General features: G+C 37.8%; 1 protein-coding gene across 2 annotated transcripts; it reads right to left on the bottom strand.

The window, feature by feature from the left end:
* Positions 1–14,466: 14,466 nt before the first annotated feature.
* Positions 14,467–23,835, bottom strand: LOC107784494 (sm-like protein LSM7). 2 transcript variants are annotated; one of them, XM_075244214.1, is made up of 6 exons: positions 23,696–23,835; positions 20,812–20,886; positions 20,378–20,459; positions 19,553–19,624; positions 15,516–15,568; positions 14,467–14,893 (listed from the first exon to the last, which is right to left on the bottom strand). In XM_075244214.1, exons 2-6 carry the CDS (start codon positions 20,812–20,814, stop codon positions 14,804–14,806), a joined length of 300 nt encoding a protein of 99 aa, XP_075100315.1. In that variant the 5' UTR covers positions 20,815–20,886; positions 23,696–23,835; the 3' UTR covers positions 14,467–14,803. The 2 variants fall into 2 exon arrangements, with proteins under 2 accessions (XP_075100315.1, XP_075100316.1); XM_075244215.1 differs by lacking the exon at positions 23,696–23,835 and adding an exon at positions 23,014–23,157.
* Positions 23,836–24,071: the final 236 nt, after the last annotated feature.

Here is a 24,071-nt window from a genome sequence, read left to right as displayed (position 1 = left end):
AAAAATACATAAAAAAATTAAAAAAAAATTGCCAATTCAATTTGGGGAGTAGTTTCAAGTTGGAGTTTTAAAATTATTTAAATTTTAAAAAATAAAAACTTTAAATTCAAATTTGGAAGTAATTTCTTCCTAATATGATAGTCTATATCCATATCAATATCTATCTATATATCTATATAAAATAGTAGGAGAAGCAAATCAATGTAATGGTGCCAAGTGTAACAACAAAAATTTAATAATTTTCACATTTTAAGACAAACCTTCTATAAATTTGGGAATTCATAAATTATTTAAAAACAAAGAAAAAAGGAATTGAAAAAAAAAGGACATAAAGAAAAAAAAATTGTCAATTCAATTTGGGGAGTAGTTTCAAGTTGGAGTTTTAAAATTATTTTAAAATAAAAAATAAACAACTTTCAATTCAAACTTAGGAGTAATTTTTTCTGAATATGATAGTCTATATCCATATCAATATCTATCTATATATCTATATAAAATAGGAGAAGCAATTCAATGTAATGATGCCAAGTGTAACAACAAAAATTTAATAAGTATCACATTTTAGTACAAACCTCCTACAATTTTGGAGATTCAAAAAATATTTAAGAAAAAAGAAAAAAAATGAAAAAAGATATAAAAAATTAACTACCTAAAATTACCTACTCAAACATGGGTGAGTGTTGATTTAGGTTAGTTAATTTATTTGTTTCTTTTGTTTATATCATTTTTATTTTTTAAATAATATAAATTATATTTATTCATTAAAATTCAAACAATATTATTGAGAACAGTAGAATAAAATTTAAAATTTAAAAATTATTTTAATAGTAATAAAATATTTTTCTTCTATTATATTACAAAAAGAAAGAAGCAGACAAAAATATTAAATAATGTAATATGCTAATAAAAATTTCTATTAACAATAAAATAATGCTAATAATTGGATAATATAATAACGAAATATACATAACAAAAAAGTTATTCGATAACTATATAAGTCCCTTCAATTAATAGAACTTTTATTCATTCAGATTCAGACAATATTATTGAGAACAATAGAATAAACTTCAAAATGGGTATCACACAAAATAATTGATAAAAACTCAAGTCAGGTTATTACTATCTCTAGGTTGAACCCTTTAATTGGGTAAATCAATCCCTCAATTGACACAAAACAGTTGATAAAAACTCAAGTCGGGTTTTTTTCTTTCTTTGGTTGCGGCCGCACAATTCCTTCTCCGTACCGCACAGTTTGTGCTTCTATTCCCTTTTATTGCCTTGTGCTTAGACTACTCATTTTTAGTCAGATTTCATCTCGGGAGCCCAACTTCCAGCATTCCTGCAATTTTGCACAATTTTATTAGTTCCGGGAACACAATTCAATGCTTTTAGACTAAAACAAAAGTTAAAAGGCACTAATAAGTAGTCAAAATCCTCACTTATCAACTCCCCCAAACTTAAGTCTTTGCTTGTCCTCAAGCAAACAATTTAGTTCCCACCTCCAAAAGTTAAGGTTCATTTCAGCGAGTCGAAGGTGAGTCATCCACACATTAGTTGGGACCAACAATTTCCCACACTACTTATGTATTATCAACAAGGCGACAAGTTAAACATTTGTGCACATATAGTTCTAGAGTGACATTTGAGCATCAAAAATCATCTTTACTCATCAAGGACTCTTTCTCAATCATGTAGGTCATCGTGGATTCCAAACTCTTCCTCCTCTACTTTCCGATTGCATGGCTCACTTAAGAATTTTAGCACTCAATCCAAATATTTATGAAAGGTTCACTCATCTCTCTCAAGAGAATATCGCAAGTACGGCTTCAAGTATCATAGGCTTTTCCCCCATGTAGATCGCTAATAATGTAAGCTCACTCGGCTCGAGATCAAATAGGACTTTTTCGGGATGTAATGAAAGCTTTTGGATTAGGGTTGGATACAATATGGTTGAGTGGTTACACTGTTCCTTAAGCACGCCATTTGTTTATTTTTTATTCTCGGCTCACACTTTGCAAGTTCTTTGAGGCACTTTCTTTTCCTTTGGGAACTAGAGAGACTTAACTTCACTCTTTCTTTATCATTACATTCATTTTCTCCCTCTTTGATTTCTCCATGTTTGTAATCATTACCTCTCTTTGAATCCTTTCAAACCTTCCACTTATTCACTTTTTTGCATTTTTCTTTTCTTTTCTTGCCTTTCCTTATCATCATTTCTTTTCTATTTTTGTGCCTTAATACCTTTTTCAATTTTCTCGTCTCTCCCCCAAACTTACGTTTTTATCCAATTGTTTCACAAGAGTGTTAAGAAAAGTCCGGGTGCCAAGAGAGGGTCACAACAAAACGGGTAAAGGCTTGTAACATGGTTATCAAATGAGAAAGACTCGAGGCTTAAATGGGTTAACCAGGGATAACAACATTGGTAGGCAATAGAAAATTCAAACGGTCCAAGGAAAGCCTACAATCACTTCTCAGTCAAAGCAACACTTAGGATTTTGCCTTGAAACATATTCGGGGCAAGTTCTAGACCTTTCGCACGGGTACTTGGACTAGCAACAAAGCATCTCACCCCTTACAGAACTGGATTGTTAAATATGATAGAGTCGAGGGCCCACAACGACCACATTCAAGATTGAAAATCACTATGGCTCAATTAAATCACTCGATGGTTGCCAAAGTCAATATAATAGTCACAAAGTCACTAACTAGAGTTATTTCTTTCAAAAATCTTATTTCTAACCATAAGCACGTAGTTAAGTGTGTTGGTACCAAATGAAGCATGCTGACTCTTCGAGCATGACTTAATTGGGTCTTTTTATTTATTACTACTACTATTCATACCTAAACACCAAAAATTGACTCATTCCCTTAAGAAGGTTATCACGCCATCCATCATTGGGACGAGTCACCCGGTTCACATAGCAACTACCTTTGGAAATAACCGTGGTATTAAGAAAACCAAAGGCTTACTGTATACTAAAACATAAAAAGAAGTTACTAAAACAAACAAATAAGCTACTAACTCAAACTACGAAATAATAATAGAACCAAAAATAAAGAAGCTAATTAAACAAAAACTATTGAATATACATAATGAGAGAAAACTAGAGAATATATATATAGAATACGAAAGACAAAGAAAATAATATCAAGTTATTACAAGCCAATTGTCTCAGAATGTACCAAATATCATCAAAATACACTCCACCCCCTGAATAAAATAAGCATTGTCCCTAATGCTTAGCAAAATAAGAATAAGAGAGGGGAAAGAGTGAAGAAAACTCCATATGGCTCCTTGGACATCTCTGTGTCCACATCAAGGTCACCACCCTCAGTCTTATCTAAATGGATCTCATCATCCTCAGCTATCGGTGTGACTGGGTTGGTGAACATCTGTCGCACTGCCTCGGCAGTGTCGGCAGCAGAGTCTGGCCCCTCAGACTGGCCAGCTGGTGTTGCTAGTGCTGATGGTGCTGCAGGATCTGGGCATGAAGGGTGTGGGTCAATCAACATGTCAAAAGGGATATCTCCGACTGCAACAAGCTTGGTCACCTGCCTTCGGAGCTTGTCCACTGACTTTTTACTGCCCCAGGACTTTCTCATCTTCTTTACTTATTTGCCCAACTCTTCGATCACTGACCCGTGTTGTACCAAGGTAGCCATGATGGTGTTCTGGTTCTCTAGGAGCTTCTTAAATGTCTCCTCAACTGTCGGGGGAATCAAAGGTGCCTGGAGTAAAGATTGTGCTGCAACAGTACTAGATAGGTCAGACAACTTTACAGTGGTTGTCTGCATCCAGTTGTTGAGGCTCGCCAATGTCTAGGAGACTCGCAGTGCAGAAAGTGGAGCAATAGCCATGGGCATCGGCTTCAAAGACGAAGTGGAGACTGTGGCAAGAGATGCATAAGGGGATGTGGATGATGGTGGAGGCATAACTGCGGCACTAGAGGAAGGCTCGGCCGAAGTAGATGGAACATCAACTGCCTCTGCAACTACCCCCGCTGGCTCATCAGACTGTCCTGTGGTGGTAGACGACTGACCTTTTCTCTTGGGGTTGTTCGCATACATTAGTGAGTACCATGAGAAAGGCTTCTTCAACTGCACATTTGTATCATAATCCCTTGGCTCTACCCTAGCATCCATGAGATACTCTGTAATAGTGTTGGTATATGGGTAGGACAAGTCATCCTGCTGAGTAATGACTGAGATGTTGGCCGACATCACGGCACCCACATTGATAGAGTACCCTTCCATGATCGAAGCAACTAAAACTACCCGAGGGATCGGAATATAGGTCTCATTCTGGCTCGGGTCTAGTTTGTTGTAGACAAAGGTTTCCCACCCCTTTGCCTCAAAGCTCAAAGTGCTCATGTGAATAGGAACCCCTATTGTGATCTATGGCGGTGGTGGCCCAGGAGCTGCTAGAATCTATGCTAACCAAGGCCGGTTCTCATCTTCCATTGCATACTTTTCTAAATATTCCATCGGCTCAACATCTTCGAAACCCAAGTACGTGTTGAGAGTAGCTTGATCAAATCTCACTTTAAGGTTACGCACGTTGGTTACCTTTGTACCCTTCTTGATATGCGCCACATTGGTGTAGAATTCCCGGACAAGATGTTCATTGGCATCCACCACACTATGGGTGAACCGCATCCACCCTTTGCATTCCTTGAACTGTCTTAGCACTATCAGGTTATATTTCTCCAAATCCTTCAACTGAAATTGCTGCTCAAGAGTAAGCGAACTCGCTGGCCACCATTGACGGAAGATGGTGAAGGCGGCAAAACTGACAAACCGGTCCTCCCAAACCTCTTTCTTTTTCATCCTTTCAAGGCCGATAACTGTAGCATCTCTCTCTCTACCATCATCGGGGATGTCCTGAACTGATGTATCTGGTGCCTCAGGGACCTGTGTAGTAGATGGCTCAGAAGCCTGACTAGCACTTTCTGAACCCTTGGAAGTGCTGTGGTATGATGATGGCTCGTCCCTCAGTTGGTATCTCTCTGACGACCTGGACTGTACTGCTGGTTGTTCCTGAACGGAGACTGAGTTTTCCTCTGATACGTCCCCAGACGGGGCGTATGAACTCGTCTCGGAGAGATCTGCACCTCTCCCTCTCCCGGTTGCTATCTTTTTTATAATTTCATATTGCTGGGAACTAGGTAAGGGTCTCTTGCCTGGTCCCCGAGAAAGTTCACCCCTTCCTTTCGAAGTGTCGCCTCTGCCTCTAGATCGAACCATTTTTTTGTACCAAACAAAGGCGATCGTTAGTTGCAATTCAAGTTCAGACATACAATGAGATATGTAAGGACACACCAGAAGACACAATGAGGAACACAGTTGAAACATGCTTGCAGGATAGGGATCTGCGATCCACACATTTTTCCTTGTGGCCGTAGATTGGGCCTTGCAGCCTGCAAAATTCTCTCTTGTGGTCGCACATGTGAAGTGTGGTCTGCACATTTTTCATTGCTGCCGCAACTCATGAACTAAAAATATATCAACTCTCTAATGACAAATAATTGACAGATGTACGACCGTAACATGTTTTCTGCGATCCGCACAATTCTCTGATGACAGAGAATTAGCTTTTTTGTGTCCGCAATGGAAATTCTGCGCTCCGCACAATTTTCCTTGCGGCCGCCGACCCAATCGTTACTTAAGTTTCCCTAGACTCAACTTCTGCGGACCGTACAAATTTCTTGCGCCGCAAAATTCAAACAATTACGGACATGCTAGTATGACTAACTAGGTTTTGCAATTTTTTAGCAATTCTTGACATGGAAACAACATAAAAGCATGAAAACACGTTTGCCCCAGTTCCCTATAAGCAAGTATTAGATAACCCACTACATATTTACCCCCACATGGTTGTACAATTCTACTAACAAATGGCCTAAACTTTGACTAAAATTCTAAAAATTTAAAGAAAATGATTAACAAGATTGTGAAGCATACCAAATGAATGAGTGTGATGAGTGATTGATCAAAGATGTTGTATGAATGCACACGTAGACTCAGCAAGAACTTCAAAAGATTACTGTGATATTTGCTCAAAGAGGGAAAAGGGTAACACTAACCCTAGCCCTCTATGTATACATATCGATTCTCTAAGTGAAAGAAGAGCGAGCACGGCCGCAGAATTTCAATTGTGGACCGCACTCTGTTACATGATGCTTCAATTATGGTGTCCATCTACGGTCCGCAGAATTGTGTTTGCAGCCGCAGATTCCTTGTTGCGGCCGCAAATCGACCATTTTTCTTACAGACCAACTTTAGAGAGTTGGAAATTTCCACCTTTTATTTCTGTGGTCCGCAAGATAATTGTGCAGCCGCAAAACGCTTTTACTGTAATAATAGTAAATGTGCGGTCCGCACAATTTTGCACACTTAGCCAGATTTCTGTCCACCATTCCTGTAAGGCACACTCATCCTTGTAGCATACTTCAAATCAAGTTAGCATAAAAATAACACCTAACTACAAAAGAAGAAAAGAAAAGAAAAAGAAACATGGGTTGCCTCCCAAGAAGCGCTTGATTTAATGTGGCGACACGACACAAAATACCATCAGTTGAAATGAATCACCGCCACGACATGGTCATCTCCAACTTTTCCCAAATAGTGCTTCACTCGGTGATCATTGACTCAAAATACCTCATTATTTTTGTTCTTCAAGTCTAATGCACCAAAAGGCGTAACACCCACAATTTTAAAAGGACCACTCCATTTAGACATTAGCTTTCCGAGAAACATCCTCAACCTCGAGTTGAACAACAATACGAGATTGTATACCTTGAATTCTTTGTTCCAAATGTATTTTTCATGGATATCTTTTCTTTATACCAGGACGAACTTGCATAAGCATGATACCAGAACTCATCCAATTTATTAAAATGTGTAACCCTCAAGTTAGCGGCTACATCCCAATCAAGATTCAACTTCTTTAGAGCCCACATGGCTTTGTGCTCAAGTTCCACCGGAAGATGACAAGCTTTTTCGAACACCAACTGGTATGGAGACATTCCGATAAGTTTTTGTAAGACCTTTGATAAGTCCATAATGCATCATCAAGCTTCTTTGACCAATTTGTCCGGTTAGCATTCACTATTTTGGACAAAATACTCTTTATCTCCCGGTTGGAGACTTCTACTTGACCGCTAGCTTGTGGATGATAAGGAGTCGTGACTTTATGAGTAACACTATACTTGCTAAATAAAATGTCGAAAGCCTTGTTACAAAAATACGACCCCTCATCGCTTATGATAGCCCGCGGAGTACCAAACCTTGTGAAAATATTCTTCTTCAAGAATGCCAACACACTTCTCGCCTTATTGTTGGGTAGAGCAATGGCCTCAACCCATTTAGACACATAATCAACTGCGACCAAGATGTAGGTGTTTCCACAAGAACTCACAAAAGGACCTATGAAGCCAATACCCCACACATCAAAGATATCAATCTCCAAAATAGTAGTGAGAGGCATTTCATTTTTCTTCGAGATTCCACCGGCCCGTTGACATTCATCATATCTTTTCACTACATCATTTGCATCCTTATAAAGAGTGAGCCAATAGAAATTGCAACTTAGCACTTTGGCCGCCGTTCTCGCTCTACCATGGTGACCAACATATGGCGAAGCATGACAAGCCCCAAGAATTTCACCTTGTTCTTATTCCAGTACACATCTTCTAATCACCCCATCCATGCAAATCCGGAAAGGTATGGTTCATCCCAATAATAATCTTGACAATCCCATTTGAGATTCTTCATGTGGTTTGAAGAGAACTCCTCCATGATGATTCCACACACAAGAAAATTTGCTAGATCTGCGAACCATGGAACCTCCTTCATTGAAATAGCCAAGAGTTGCTCATAGGGGAAGGAGTTATTGATTTCAAGGCCATCATGCGGCCTACCCTCCTTCTCCAAATGAGACTAGTGGTCTGTCACTTGATTATCAGTCCCTTTTCTATCTTGGATGTAAATATCAAACTCTTGCAACAAAAGCACCCATTGCATCAACCGAGATTTGGAATCTTTCTTGCTCATAAGATAACGAATTGCCGCATGATCCGTGTGGATAATAACCTTCGCACCCATCAAGTACGGGTGAAACTTTTCAATTGCAAACACAATGGCAAGTAGCTCTTTCTCCATAACGGTATAGTTGACTTGGGGCACCACTCATGGTCTTACTATCATAGTATACCGGATGAAAAATCTTGTAGATGTGTTTCCCCAAAACAGCCCCAACCGCTATGTCACTAGCATCACACATGAGTTTAAGGGGTCACTCCAATTTGGATCGGTGGTGATGGTAGTGGTTGTCAAGTTGAACTTTAACAATTCAAAGGTTCTCATGCAATCATCATTGAAGTTAAACTTAGAATATTTCTCAAGAAGCTTGCATAATGGGTTCACCTCCTTAGAAAAATCTCTGATGAAATGATAGTAAGACCCCACGTGGCCTAAGAAACTCCGCACACCTTTTACCGAAGTTGGAGGTGGAAGTTTAGAAATCACCTCAATCTTTGCCTTGTCAACTTATTCCATTCTTTGAGATTTTGTGGCCAAGGACAATTCCTTCCTCGACCGTGAAATGACACTTCTCCCAATTGAGCACCGAATTCGTTTCTTCACATCTTGCGAGCACTTTATCTAAATTTGCAAGACAGTCATAAACAAAATCTCCAACTATCGAAAAGTCATCCATAAAAACTTTAAGGTAGTCCTCCACCATGTCCGTGAACATAGCCATCATACACCTTTGAAAAGTCGCTAGTGCATTGCACAAACCAAATGGCATCCATTTGAAGCAAATGTACCATATGGACATGTAAATATTGTTTTCTCTTGATCATATGGACCAATAAGGATTTGGTTGTATCCCGAATACCCATCAAGAAAGAAATAGAAAGCATGACCGGCCAATCTATCAAGCATTGGTCTAGGAAGGGAGTGGAAAATGATCCTTCCTTGTGACTTTGTTGAACTTGCGATAGTCCATACACACTCTCCAACCGGTCACCGTTCTTGTAAAAATCAGCTCATTCTTGTCATTGGTGACCACCGTCATGCCCCCTTCTTTGGGACACATTGAACCGGAGAAGTCTACGAACTATCGGAAATGGGGTAGACAACCCCGTCATCCAATCACTTGATAATCTCCTTTTTGACAACTTCTTGCATAGTCTCATTTAGTCTCCTTTGATGTTCGATAGATGGTTTGTCACCTTCCTCCAAGTTGATCTTATCATGCAAAATGCGGGACTTATCCCCCGAATATCCTCCAATGCCCACCCAATAGCCTTCTTTCTCTTTTGTAGCACCGCCAATGTAGTTACTACATGCACGTTAGTCAAACAAGAAGAAAGAATAACCAGTAAAGTAGAACAAGGGCCAAGAAATTCATACCGAAGATGTGGAGGCAATGGCTTCAACTCCAAGGTAGGAGGCTCTTCAATGGAAGACTTTGTAGGAGAAGTTTTCCTATTTTCAAGATCCAAAGATAGTTTTTGGGGTGCGTAATTGTACGACCCCATTCCTTTCAAAGAGTTCACACATTCCATGAAGCCATCCTCGTTAACATCAAATTTGAGCAAGACGGCCTCCAAAATATCACCAATATTGATTATGGCATTTTTATTATCAACAATAATATCGGTCACCAAGTCCACCAAAGAACACACCTCGTTGCTATTTGGTTGTCGCATGGCCTTGCACATATGGGATATCACATTTTCATCTCCCACCCATAAAGTGAGTTCTATGGCTTCAGCATCATAAAGATCCTTTTCCGTAGCAAGGAAAGGTCTTCTAAGAATAATCGGCACCTCATAATCAACTTCACAACCAACAATGACAAAATCCGCCAGAAGAATGAATTTATCAACACAATCCAAGACATCTTCAATCACCCCCAAAGGTTTTTTCATGGTTCGATCGGCCATTTGTAATATCATAGAGGTGGGTCTTGGTTGCCCAATTCCCAAGGTCTTAAAAATCGAAAAGGGCATCAAATTGATATTCCCCCCAAGATCACAAAAAGATTTAGCAAACTCGGCACTTCCAATTGTACAAGGAATCGTTAAAGCACCAGGATCTTCTAACTTAGGAGCCATTGAATGCACAATTGCACTCACTTGATGAGTGACTTTGATAGTTTTAAAATTTATTGACTGCTTCTTCGTCACGAGATTCTTCATAAACTTGGCATAACCGGGCATTTGTTCCAAAGATTCAACTAATGGCACATTGATTGAGAGACTCTTCATCATTTGAATGAAAATTTTGAATTGATTCTCGCCATTTTGTTTGGCAAGTCTTTGAGGATATGGAGGTGAAGCCTTTTGCACTACCGGTTCCAGTATGCCAATAATGTGATCCCTAGACGGGTTCACATCCTCCTGAGTCTCTTCCATATTATCATCAATATCATTCCGAACTTCATCATTTGATTGCATCACATTGTTCGAGACCTCTTTTCTTTGTACCACTTGCTCATCATCCACAAGTTGCATTTGACTTGAGGTGGGTGCATTCCCACCTCTTCCACTTCTTGTAGTAATGGCCATGGCATGTCCCGTATTGTTCTCACCCTTTGGATTCACCACCGTGTCACTTGGTAGTGCCCTCTTAGGACGAGAATTAAGAGCTTGAGAGATTTGCCCCATTTGCACTTCTAAGTTGCGTATCGATATGTTGTGTGAGGAAAGTTGGGCATCCGAATCGACATTATTTTCCATCATTTGCTTGAACATGTTATCAATATGCCCATCTCATTGGTTGAAGAACTAGAACCATGAGAAGGATAAGGAGGCGGGTTGTTCAGTTGTTGATACATCGGGGAACTTTGAAAACCCGACCCCCGATTGTATTGATTATTGTTCCATACGCCTTGATTGTTACTCCCCCAATTTAATTGATTGTTTTTATGACAATTCCCTTGATTGTTTCCACCATTCCAAATTCCTTGGTTGTTAGAATTCCAATTGCCTTGATTATTTTGAGGTCGCTATTGTTGTTGTTGGTTTGGGCCTTGGAAATTATTTCATTGCCCTAGAAAGTTGTTCACATATTGCACCACCTCTTCTTGGTCATTGTAAGAGTCATCTTGATCAAAACTACTATTCTCTTGCACAAAATTATCCACTCGATGTTGCACTTGTGGACCCTTTGTTCTTCGTTTGTGCATCATCATGTTCACTCCCTCCATGACATTGACTTGCTTAGGATATTGCACTTGTTGAAGTTGAGCCTTTGCTAGTTGATTCATGGTGGAAGTAACTTCAGCAATGGCTTGCCTATAGTCATGCAACTCTTTGTGAAGGTGGATCACATTGGGATCACCTTGTGGAACATTAGCCTGGGATTGCCATGCCGATGATGTTTCCGCCATTTCATCTAAAATCTCACACACATCTGCATAAGGCGTAGTCATGAAGTTCCCACTGGTAAGTTGATTCATTACACATTGGTTGGTTGTGTTGATCGTATAATAGAAAGTTTGTTGAATTATGTTCTCCGTAATATCGTTGTTGGGATATTCCTTGACCATTGTTCGATAGCTTTCCCATATCTCGTGTAGTGGTTCATTTGGCTCTTGCTTAAATGCCAAAATCTCATCCAAAAGTGTAGCAATGTGCCCCGTAGAGAAGAACTTAGAAATAAACTTTTCCACCAACTCATCCCAAGTGTGAATGGAATGGTTCGACAAACGTTCCAACCAATCTAAAGCTTCTCCCGTAGAGATAAGGGAAAAAGCCTTAGCTTCAATGCTTCCTCGGAGACATTTGTTTGTTTGCTCTCCCAACAAGTGTCCACAAACCCCTTCAAATGTTTGTATGCATTTTGACTTGGAGCACCGGTGAAGAAACCTCGTTGCTCTAGAAAAGTGAGCATCACGTTGGTGATTTGAAAGTTGCCCGCCCTACTACGGGGAAGGACTATTGCAATTTCATATCCTTCATTGAGTAACACCCGGTGTGGAGACGTTCGTGGTAGAGGTGAAGGTGGAACACGCACATTGTCATGAGGCACTCAGCCTCTCCTATTGGCTTGAGGTTCAAGAGGAACCTCATCCACTTGGTCATCCTCAACGTTCACATCCCCCAAAGCAATATTTTCGAGCTCATTGTTTGCCATGGTTGTACCTACAATTTTTCAAACAAGTTAGTAATACAGAAAGAAAAGAAGATACTCCAAAAACACACCCAAATATATAGCTAACATCGTTTTTAACTCCACGACAACGACGCCAAAAATTGATCACGTCCAAATGCACACCTCAGAAGAGGTATGAAATAGTCGTTTGCAATTATAGAAACCCATTTAAGAGTCGGGGTCGAATCCACAGGGAGCTAAGATGGGAGCTAGGTGTAAATATTTTAATGTGTGTGATTAAATTATCGAGATTGCACTTTTACAAAAAGATTAATTTTCTATTTCTAATTTTACTCTATTGATTGCAAAATAAAGAAAGAAGACTAGAGATAATTGTTTTTTGAGGTTTATCCAAATTGATAAAAAGCTTAGGGCTGTGACCATTACCTAGGTATTTGCCTAATGGGATAAAGACTTTAATGCTTGTTCTGTTGACGAGGGTGTATTATAACTATCAACTCTAAATTACCCACTCAATACCTCTTGGTCAGAGAGTGATTTTGCCCAATTTGGCTTTCTCAAGACCAAATGGGTATCACACAAAACAGTTGATAAAAACTCAAGTCGGGTTATTACTATCTCTAGGTTGAACCCTTTAATTGGGTAAATCAATCTCTCAACTGATCCAATTCCTTGTTAGCCAAGTTATCCTAGACTAGGTCTCTCTTTCTCAAGAAGAGACTAAGTCAAATAGTCATGAACTAATGTTTGCAACCATTAATTTCTCAAACTAAAGCATGGACTAAGCTAAATAATAAACACTCAATCATAAACAAACGTTAAATTAAATATCCATAAGGTTTACGCACTAGGGTTGGGTGACAACCCTAGTAAAAATCTAGCTACTGATACTTGGGGTTGAAGAAAATGAAGAAGAAAGATTAATTAAACTCATAATGAAAGCTTAAAATGATTAAATCTATTGTAAAATATACCAAAGCAAAGTAAACTTAAAAATGGTAAAGAAAAACGGCTACAGTAATTGCTGATGTTCAAACTTGACCTAATTTTGTGAAACTCGTCTATTTATACAAGGCTGAACAAAAATACCCCTCGGGAGATTCTGTGGCTGCACAATTCCATGTGCAGTCTGATAGGAGCTGGAGTTCTGCGGCCCCACAATTCTGAACTGCGGCCGCGAAGCAACTTTTTTGCGGTCCGCAAATTTAGAATTGCGGGCACAAGACATTATTTTGCGGTCCGCAATGTTAAGGTTGCAGCCACACAAATATTATGCGGCTCGCAATGCACTGATGTTCTGGACTTGGTAATTTGCATACTCTATAATCTTGGCTCCTAGCCCAGCTTTTGCGGCTTCATAATTCATGTGCGGTCCGCAATTTGCACAATTGTCTCCAGATTTTGCCTTCTTTAGTTGCAGCCGCATATGGAATTCTGCGGTTCGCAATTTCTTTTGCGGACCGCACATTTTGTGCTTCTGTACCATTTTATTGCCTTGTGCTTAGACTTCTCCTTTTTTAGTTGGATTTCATCTCGGGAGCCCAATTTCCAGCATTCGTGCAATTTTGCACAATTTCATTAGTTCCGGGAACACAATTCAATGCTTTGACTAAAACAAAAGTTAAAAGGCGTTAATAAATAGTCAAAATCTCCACTTATTAGTCTCTCATACTAGATAGATAACTAAACGTACTATATTACCATCTTACTTATTTTCCTCTTTTTTCTTTTTCTTTTTTATATTTTTTGCGTCATTCTCTAGTAACAAATATCAGGCGAGTTTGATTTCAAAGAAAGATCATTAACAACTTACACAAAAAATAAACAAACACTAATCCTCATTCAGAAACGAGGTGAGTTGTTAGTTTTTATAAATATAATAATGACGAAAACCCGATTTCAGGTTGAAGGCAAAAACAGTAGCCAAGTCAGCCCATTCCAAATAAAGACTGCAGACGAATATTTCTAAAAATTATTATAACAATATGTGAACAAAAAGATAACCATTTTCATTGAACACGAGGAATTGTCAAATTTTATTTCTGTAAGGGAAACAACCCAAATGGCATTATTACAGGAAAAAATAGGAATACACGACCGTTTAGTTCTAAAGAATGTAGTGCTAACGCCGTCATTCACAGGAAAACAGATTGCTCATTCTTTCGTCGTTAACTTTGTTCTCTCCTTTTTCCCTGTAAAGGGGGCGCGGGAGGAGATGTGCTTTTATGATTAGCCAAGTAAAATGCGAAGAAAAAATTAACATAAACCTACAGGATGACATGCCCAAATTGGGAAATAGTCCAAATGTATGTTTAGCAACAAAAAAAAAAAAAAAAAAAAAACAGAAGTCGATGACATTGACATTAGCGAATAGGAAACTAAAATCACTTCACATCAAAGGAAATGGATAAATTACAGATGATCTTCCATATAGTGTGAACTTATCTCAAATTCAACTAGAAGCATTATTCTAAGTCGCCTCGAATAGAAATAGAACACTAACGCTCTGAATGGTGCAACATTTCAAGCATAGAAACAGACTAATCCAGGCATTTGTTCCATCTTCACTGAAAGTATATATATGTCTTTAACCACTAGGTGGGGCTAACACAAGGCAAAGATGCAGACTGTTTACAGCATTAGAGTTAGCTAAATTGAAATAACAACGATAATCCGTCTATGCCCCATCTGGCTGGACAAATGGATTGGATATCTCATCTGTACCATCAGTTGGAGCCACTAGCATTACTGCTGTACCCCTGCAGACCTGCACAAGAAAGGAAGGCTTTTAGAAGCAGAGGAAAGTGGTCATATTATGTTAACTTCCACTTTAGCCACCATAGTTGTAATAAATTCTTCAACCAAAGTTGTGGCACTTCTCTGAAAGGCACATATTCTTTGACAGACATATGATTGAAACTACTTCAAAATTCAAATGAATACTAATATTCAGACATAAAAACACCTCTAGAATATGCTTGAAACTATCAGATGTGCTTATTTATGCCTACAAGTTTGGAGCAATTTTTATTACTTTAAATCTTAACAGTGTCATCAGTCAAAGCTTGTGGAAGAACAAGCTGGGATTGTTTTTATGTCAACATGATGAATAGATAACAGTAGGACTGTTTTGATGCAGTTTGAACACTTGATAAAACAATTTAGGAAAACAATGCTATGACTTCTCAAGTATAACTTCTGCCCTCCCCAGCCCGTTAAAAAAATAAAAAGCAAATGGAAAAAAGAATACAAGAAATTCATAAGTGTGCTTAATGACGGTTGCAGTAGTTGCATATAAGCAGAGCATTTAGAAAAGCTTACTGCAAATTATGTGCATTAGTGGAAAGCAAAAAACTGCTATATATGTATGATAATTAATGAACACATACTATTAAGCCAAGAGCTCGTGTCTGCTCGGTAGTCTTCAGGGGATCATCAGCATCTACAGCAAAACAATTTGAAATCATCAACTGTACAATGAAAGAGATTAAAAGAATAACGATTAACATGTCCCGTGAGAGGTAACCTTGGTTTTTTTGGAAACATTAGAATGATCAATATGATGAGTAGCTGCTAAGATATCTAATCAACTAATTTGCTGTCCCGTTGTACTGAAATAAAGAATATGGAGATAGGGAGGACAATCTGTGAAGTCGGCTGGATTTGCTTCCAACAAGTACACATCAAGAAAAAGCAAGTATTCAGTACATTAATTGCGCATTATCTATTCCTTCTCGAAGATTGTTAATTACCAAATTCACCCTGAGTACTCCAAGTTAAACTTGATACATTAGCAAACTAGTTTCATGTGCCAGATCAAACCAAGAGCTCTTATAAACAAAACTCTACTAAATTTTGCAAAACAGACTAAGTTTACATGAAGTTCACAATAACAGGCTTCCAATGAAGATGCGCGAACTGACATGGGATAGCAATTGCAGAGGAGTTTTCACTGTTAAATCTGCATATGAGGGCCTTAACAGATCAGTCCAGCAGCAAGGGCCTTGGTTATGGAAGCATATCTGGAGTTTGAAGGTTCCTTTTAAAGTTGCAGTATTTTGTTAGCTAGTGGTCAAACAGGCTGTCTTGACTCACGAGAGTTTAATGATAGAGGAATGCTCCTATGTTCCAAATGTTTCCTATGTGGCAAGGCCAATGAAACAAACAGTCATCTCTTCCTTCATTGTCAGGTCACCAGTAGATTATGGCAGCTGTTCATGAGTATGAAAGGTCTAAGTTGGGCAATGCCAAGAGATACTATGGAGCTTTTGTTTGTGTGGGACAACTTAGCAGCTGGAACAAGTCAGAAGAAGTGGTGGAGCATCATTCCTGCATGTATTTGGGGGACAGTTTGGTTGGAAAGGAACTCCAGGTGTTTTGAAGATTTAGCCAACTCTGAACAGAAGATCAAAATGAAATGCATATTTTTGTTTCACTTTTGGTGTAAAGAAGCTTTAGTGCAAGATGTAGAGTCCCTAGTTGATCTCATTGGGTCCTTGTAACTGACACAAGTCTTGCCTTGTTTTTGTCTTTCTGGAAGTCTTGTAACTAGGGTCTGTTTCCATTAGCACTATCTTTGTGCTAAGTTCAATTTTTAATGAAATAATTCAAAACAAAATGAAGATGCGCGAACTGGTAAAGTACGTAATAATCTCGTTTTACATTAATGGTTGAGAACCACAGGGGCAAAGTATGTAATAATCTCGTTTTACATATATGGTTGAGACCCACAGGGGCAAAGTATGTAATAATCTCGTTTTACATTAATGGTTGAGACCCACAGATGCAACATAGAGGAAAAAGAAGGGGCAGGAAGTAGCTCGTCTCGGTATAGAACATTAAAATGACAAATAAAGGAAGACACATGAATGCAGCATGTAAAAAGATATGACTAAATACTAAGTTGAAACAATGCTTTGGAAGTGTAGGGCAACATTGCAAATTCTGAATCCTTACTAAGAGGGCAGAAGAGGCAATTTCTCTCTTCTGACGCTTAGGGCTACCCAAATATGATAATATAGGTGTAGTAGAAGTGCAAAAATATTTTATTTTTCAACACGAAACTAGAGCAGAGTACAGTGGTAAATTGCTTCAGCATTTCAGTTTGATAAAAGCTGCATTGACATCCCTCTAATTTTTTTCATTACTACATAGCAATGACAATCTTATGTTTACCAACCCCCTTAACTAAAAACTAGTAAACTAAGAAACTGAGCAGGATATTTGCAACACATTGATAGAGGATATCCGATGAGACCATCAATTTTAACAACTAAATAACTTATGTGTTGCAAGAGAGGCTTATGCAAAACTAAGTGCAATTCCAGCGAGGGAGACTATTTAACATGTTTTTGCAGAAGGTGAAACAGCTAAAGGAACTGTGGTCCTTTCTTGCTGGACCCTTGGGAATGAACTGTGTCCATATTCGTCACAGGGACATTTTGAAGGATTGGTAGAGTGCCAAACCATGAAATCACGTGCATATGTTGATTTTTACACAAAGTTCCATTACTTCATTGCTGGAAGATTTGGAAACAGAGATGCTCGATCAGACAGGGGAATACCAAAATTTCAATGGCAAACATGAAGCATCAGATCATGTTTCAAGTTAGCACTATGCTAACTAAGAAATTCCCCAGAATTATTTGAATCATACCTTGACTTGAAATCTGTAAAGTGGCGGAATTATTTAAACCAAGATTAACCACTATAAAGGTGAAATGTAAGTATCCTAACAAAGGGGAATTTGAAATGAATGCTGATGGGAGTTAAATGGCCAGAGATGGGGCTGGGGCGCAAAGTGGATGCTGAGGATAAATGTGGAGAGATGGTTATGGCTGTTGCATTCCCTGTAAGAAATGGAAGCAATAATAATTCAGAAGCTGGAGCTGCCTGATATGGTACTTGGTGGTGCTGGAATATTACAGAAAAGTGATTAAGGAGTGTGATTCAGAATTGGTGGTGAACATGCTGAATGCTAGATGCGATACAACTTGGAATCTCAAAGAGCACATTGAAGGCACTCGACAGATTATGCTCCCGAATGGTTTTAAGGATCAACGCTACTATAGAGAGGCCAATGAAGTATGGGATGCCTTGGCTAAATGGGGCGCCACATGTAGTGAGATAGCTTTGTACTATGCCTAGGGCAAGCTCCCTATGGAGGCTAAAGGGCCATACAGGTCGGACAACATGCAAATGCCAAACTTTAGAATCAGACAAGTCAAGCCTATTGAATACACTTATTTTTTAAAGCTTAAGTGATTATACTTGTATGAAGGAGGAGTCCTCTTAACTTCTTTTTTTGTGTTAACCAAAGTGTAAATCCGAAGGAGCCCGTCATGCTAGACTTAATGTAACACTGTATTCACATTTAGACAGGACAGGAAATCTAGTTTTGGCATTGGATTATATTTGACCCCATCCGAATCCCCTTTTCTACAGGATTGAGTTTGTTCAATTCTGCGGTAGAATCCAGAAGGCAAGGCATAGTCCTCTTTCTATGCAGGTGTTTTTTGATATTTATAAAATTCCCACATAGATATCCGATTTTGGAGCCTAGGTGGTTTCCCACAAAAAAGAAAAAAGAAACGCAATTCCAGAAATAGAACAGAGATCTTTGTACTAAAGTGGATTTTAATGTGCCTTCAGAAAACTAGGGCAAAAGCCACATTTTAAAGCAAGGGAAAGTTATTTAAGGGCAAATTCCAAGTATCTCAGTCTTGACTTGGCATTCAGCAATCTACAGATGCACTTTCCTGACAACTAACATTCTAAAGCCTATCAAATGAGCATAGTTGATCATCTCCTACGTCAGAGAACAAAGACTCTACTTTCTATGTCTATTGATGCATTACAAGATTAAAACTCCATCAGTTCAAGACAAACAGAATATCAGAAGTTCGGAACATAAGCCAGATATATCTAAAGGGGTGTAAAGATGACATGTCACAAGCAGCAAAGAAGAGAGGATTTATAACAACCACCCCAATCAAAACTAAAACGTCAACAGCAGCAACATCAATTAACTATGCTCAATCCCATATTAGAAAGGATTCATTACAGGCAGACTATTTTCAGACTGGCCGTCAACCTATCACAATCCATCTCCTTTCCCTGAGTTTGGTACAAGCTAAGTTTGGCGAATGGGGTTCCAGGGAAAAGGTAATTCTCTTTGACCAAATGATAAAGAAAATATAAAGTATCAATGAAGGCAAGACTGAACTTGTGGATGTTACATTGATGTAGAAAAATAAGTTGGAAAGAATACATTTCATTGACTGACCACCACTTGATAATAAAAATAGAATTTTCAAAAGTTACAAAGTGATAGGCAAATAAGATTTTCAGAAGTAGCATAAACCAAAACCAAAAGTATTTTGAACTCAATAAAACACGGAAAGACTGCTATGAGTAATTGTGTTACCTCTAAGGTACTCCTTGGCTTCATCCAAGACAAGATTTAGCAGCTGATCATAGCCTTTAAGTGTTCCTTCCACTGTGAAGAGAAATTTAATTAGCAGGTCAGAAAAAAAATTGTAATTTGTGCTTTTACAACCCTGACCATGATATGGCGAGGTATGAACAATACAACCCCGTAAGCTACAGCAAGAGAACATGATTACAAAGACGTAAAGGGAAGTCGAAAACTAGCTAAAGACAAAGATAAGTTGTTTTAACAGCAAGAGAACATGATTGACAGGATGAAAGTTCCAATGATTACACTTGACCGGGTTACTGACAAGATAAGGTTTCCCTAACCAACAGAGATTATTCTTCACTAAACAAGTTCTAATTGAGAGGGTCAACGTCTTTGATAAGAAAAATGGACCTTGGGTCCAACTCTACCCCAAAAGCTAGCTCATGAGGTGTGGATTGTCCGAAATATTATGAAGAGACTACAATACATACCCTCCAACCAATGCGAGACTCTAGTAGATCTAAAGGATCAAGCTCGGTTGACCAGACTTGCATCCTCTAACTTCAGGGGAACATATAGGCTATAGCTACTTGGTTTCCAAATATTCCAGCCATCAATAACTGAATGAATTGGTTTGGCGACAGGGTTAAAATGTAAAAATAACTAACCTTACATCTATATTTTTGCACAGGATGTCAATATATCCCATATATATATATATATATATATATATATATATATATATATATATATATATATATATATATATATATATATATATATAGATTTAAGTATATCTAAACCACTCAATAAAAAGATTGTATGACACACCTTGTCTTCCACCTGTAAGCTTGACCTGCACACCCTTGTCGACAAATTTTGCCAAATCTAAAACAGTTTCTTTTCTGCCAGACTGAAACAGCACAAACAAGAAATTGTATAAAACAACTATCGCAATTAAAAGGTTTCTAAAAGAAACTATGGCAATTAAAATAATACACATTTCTTCCTTCCTGCTCATGCATACAAAAGATGGAACTGCACCTTTACTAACAGGTAACGTTTAACCCTTTGACCTCCGTCTCATCAACAAATAATTTAGTCCTTTTTCTTCCTTTCTCAACAGTTTCCAACTTTCTTTAAGAAAATAAAGTAAGTAATAACCAGACAGTTTCTACTTTAATGCTGATTCTTGGTCCTTTACACCTTTTTCCTCCTAAAATCAAACTTAGGAAGGACGTATTATGGTGTAAATGAGAACTTACCATTCTTCTGTGGATCTAAAGAGCTTTGGTTTTCCAACTAACAGCAAAACTTTGCTACAACAAGGTGGCTATATTCTGCAATAGAAAAACATGAAGTAGAACAATGAGCAGACATGCCACCAAAACTACTTGTATAGAGTAGAAACAAATCTACTCTCCAATAATAACTCTCTTAAGTCTTAATACACAAAAACCTATCGCTCGCTCCATCCTAAAAAGAATGTAGGAGTTTTGACTTTTGAGTACGAGAGTCAACACACAAAAGATGAATCCAGACATTGATTTCTTAATTTTTCTTTTAAAATAAAATCTACATGTTTAGAAAAGATTACAATTATTTATAGTCACTTGTAAGAAAATATTGACTCCCCAAATAGTGACTGTGTTGTTTTTTGGGACAGAGGGAGTATTTCTTAAAGATTTTAATGACATAATTCTCTAACATAGTAGCTTAACTCAAGGACCTGTTTCTATAGACTCGTTTGAGCTTATGACTTTCATCCACCGTGCTGGAAACTCTAGGAGAATGATAAACAATTAATCTTAATGGTCTTATCCCCCTTTTCCTTTTCTAAATAGAAATGTTCAAAGAATTGGTTACTAATACTCAAAGGGCATAACAGTCCATAGTGTCGGAGCCAGAAACTCATACAAGGTTCAGAGAATTGGTTACTAATACTCAAAAGGGCATATCGGTACATAGTGGTAGAGCCAGAAACTCATACAAGGGGTTAGAGTATCACACCTAGGATTTGAACATATGACCTAAACCTAATTTTGAACCCCTTTTACCGCTTTACCACCATACTAGAATCTTCCTTATGTAAAGGGGATTCAACAGTTTATACAATACAACAATAATAACAACCCAGTGAAATCCCATAAGTGGGGTCTGGGGAGGGTAGTGAGTACGCAGACCTTACCCCTATCCCCGAGGGAGTAGAGAGGTTGTTTCCGAAAGACCCTCGGCTCAAGAAGACGAAAAGAGACAAATACATCAATACCATCAACAGAAACAATAGAAATAATAACGACGACATAAGAACCAGAAAATAGATGAAAAGCAATAACTTTTTGATCATTAAGCATGGATTTTATTTTTGAGACAACCATTTTATACTTGCAAACTTACTAAGAGGCTCATAATGTTAAATCGTTCCCAGAAGACTACCAGTGAACCTTTAGATGACCCCAAAGGTCAAACTGTCAAAATTCTCGATTCAAGCCATAACAATCAGGTTCTCAGGCTTCTGAAGTACTAAGCTAAAATCAGGTACACATGATGGGGGAATGGAACAAGAATAGGTGATCTAAGTAATATTTTAATCATTATACCAACAAAAGACAGAAAATTAAGAGAATCATAAATTTTCATTGTAGATTTGTACTTTCCAAATTTTTCTGAAGATTGCATAAGATTAGATAGAAATGTCTTCAAAACTTGAGAGACAATCTCTTTCCGTTTTCTCTACCATTAATATATTCTTTCAAAGGGATTTTTTTTTTAAATCTCATAATTTATGATCAATTCATTCAACATTTTTCACGGATAACTTTTCACCTCTAAATTATGTATTAGATATATACATTGTTATGCAGAAATGAAATTAGTTGAACATATGCGACAAAGGAATCAAACGACGAGGCCATGAGTACGAGCCTGGAGCTATTAGATGAAAGGCGCAAAGCCTTGTAATAAAATTATAAAATAAAATAAAGAATCCAAAAAATACTCGATTTCGGTTTATGGTTCCACATTTCATTTACATGCAATAAAATAACTCGAAGATAAGCATAAGCATTGAAAAAAACATCTTGCATAACCCTTGCATTGAAAATAATACAACCAAATATAAGCATAATGCTCATAGATGACGAGACACAAAAGTGGGGAAACAAAAAACAGTTGTAAGACTTGAAATCTGTTTGCAAGTTGCAACTTCAAAGTTGGAATTAGGTGAACTTTGGGAGTTAAGATTCTCAAATTGATGTTAAATCTTTGGAAACAAGTAATAACAAGTAAACAGATTAAAACAGGATTTTTGGAAACAATGAAAAAAAGAAGTGAAAAAGAACTAAATTATGACAAGACACGTTTAAAGGATATAAAGTATGTGCCAAGAAAAATGCTAACCAGGTTTTTGCCCTCAACGATTACACAGTTTTGGGAACGTATGACACGCTTAATGGTACCAGTCTCACCTTTATCTTTTCCTCTGATAATCATGACATTATCACCTCTGAGAATTCTCCACTAAAAAAGTTTTGTTCTTGCCCTATTTGCAAGGTACAATCTTTAGCAAAGGGGATTCAACTGAACCCCCTAGCCTCCCTTTAACTCCACCCCTGAGTACACCATCACCGGTTTGGAGCCGTTATCACATGGAAAACCAATAATTAGTTATCTTAATAGACTCTAAGTAGAATGATAACTATTTTTTTTTATTCCCCTCCCCATTTGATTCTCCTTTGATCCCCTTTTGTTGGAGCAATTGCTCCTTTGGTGACTCGAATGCTGACCATCTGAGCAACCCCTCATGTCTAGTAGAATGATAACTAATTCATCTTAATTGTCTTCTTCCCCTTTCCCTTTTCTTAATAGAAAGTTTCAGAAAATTTGGAGCCATTATCACACGGGAAGCCAATAAGATGCATATTATTAGTTTGTAAAAATGCAAACAACTAGGAATCGAAGTTAACCTTTTCTTTTAACGCCGTGAGAGCAAACAAGAAGCATACCCCTCCAATTTTAAATTAGTATTTCACCATTACGAATCATCGGAAAAAAGGGTTTTAAGCATTTGTCTGAAGAGAGATAGGAGAACACTTATCATAAGAAAAATAACGGAGCAAGCGAGAGAATTAGAGAAAGCGAGGAACTTACACTTCGATTCGATTCGATTACACTGCAGATAGCAAGTTCTGGGTAGAAATGGTGAGAAAGAAGAAACCTTCGCCTAATTTTGAAATTAGGGCGGAAATAATATATAAATCAAATTTGGGTCGGATTTGGCCTTTCGAAACTGTGGAAAGCAAAGAAAGAAGTAAAAGCCCAAACTGGAAGTTCCTTTTTACTCGACAACAATGATTTTTTGGCAATAAAATTGACTTCTTAGTTACCCATATCCGTATAGATTTGATTGAAACTTAAAAAAAAAAAAAATACATTTAAAAATAACTTTTGAAAGTTAAAATATATTTGGATATACATTTTACTTGAAAAAAATATTAATATTTTATTAGTGAAAGAAATATTTTCA

This window comes from Nicotiana tabacum, chromosome 22 (genome assembly GCF_000715075.1).
Source record: "Nicotiana tabacum cultivar K326 chromosome 22, ASM71507v2, whole genome shotgun sequence".
NCBI classification, from domain to species: Eukaryota; Viridiplantae; Streptophyta; class Magnoliopsida; order Solanales; family Solanaceae; genus Nicotiana; species Nicotiana tabacum.
The sequence above is the reverse complement of the archived record's forward strand: the minus strand, read 5'-3'. Positions and strand labels throughout refer to the sequence as shown.

Coding starts and splice junctions, on each gene's coding strand:
- LOC107784494 (XM_075244214.1), bottom strand. Junction 15,569..19,552: donor AGCCAAGGAGTACCTTAGAG/GTAACACAATTA, acceptor GTTTTGCTGTAG/ATGCTGATGATCCCCTGAAG. Junction 14,894..15,515: donor CACGAGCTCTTGGCTTAATA/GTATGTGTTCAT, acceptor TTTCTTGTGCAG/GTCTGCAGGGGTACAGCAGT.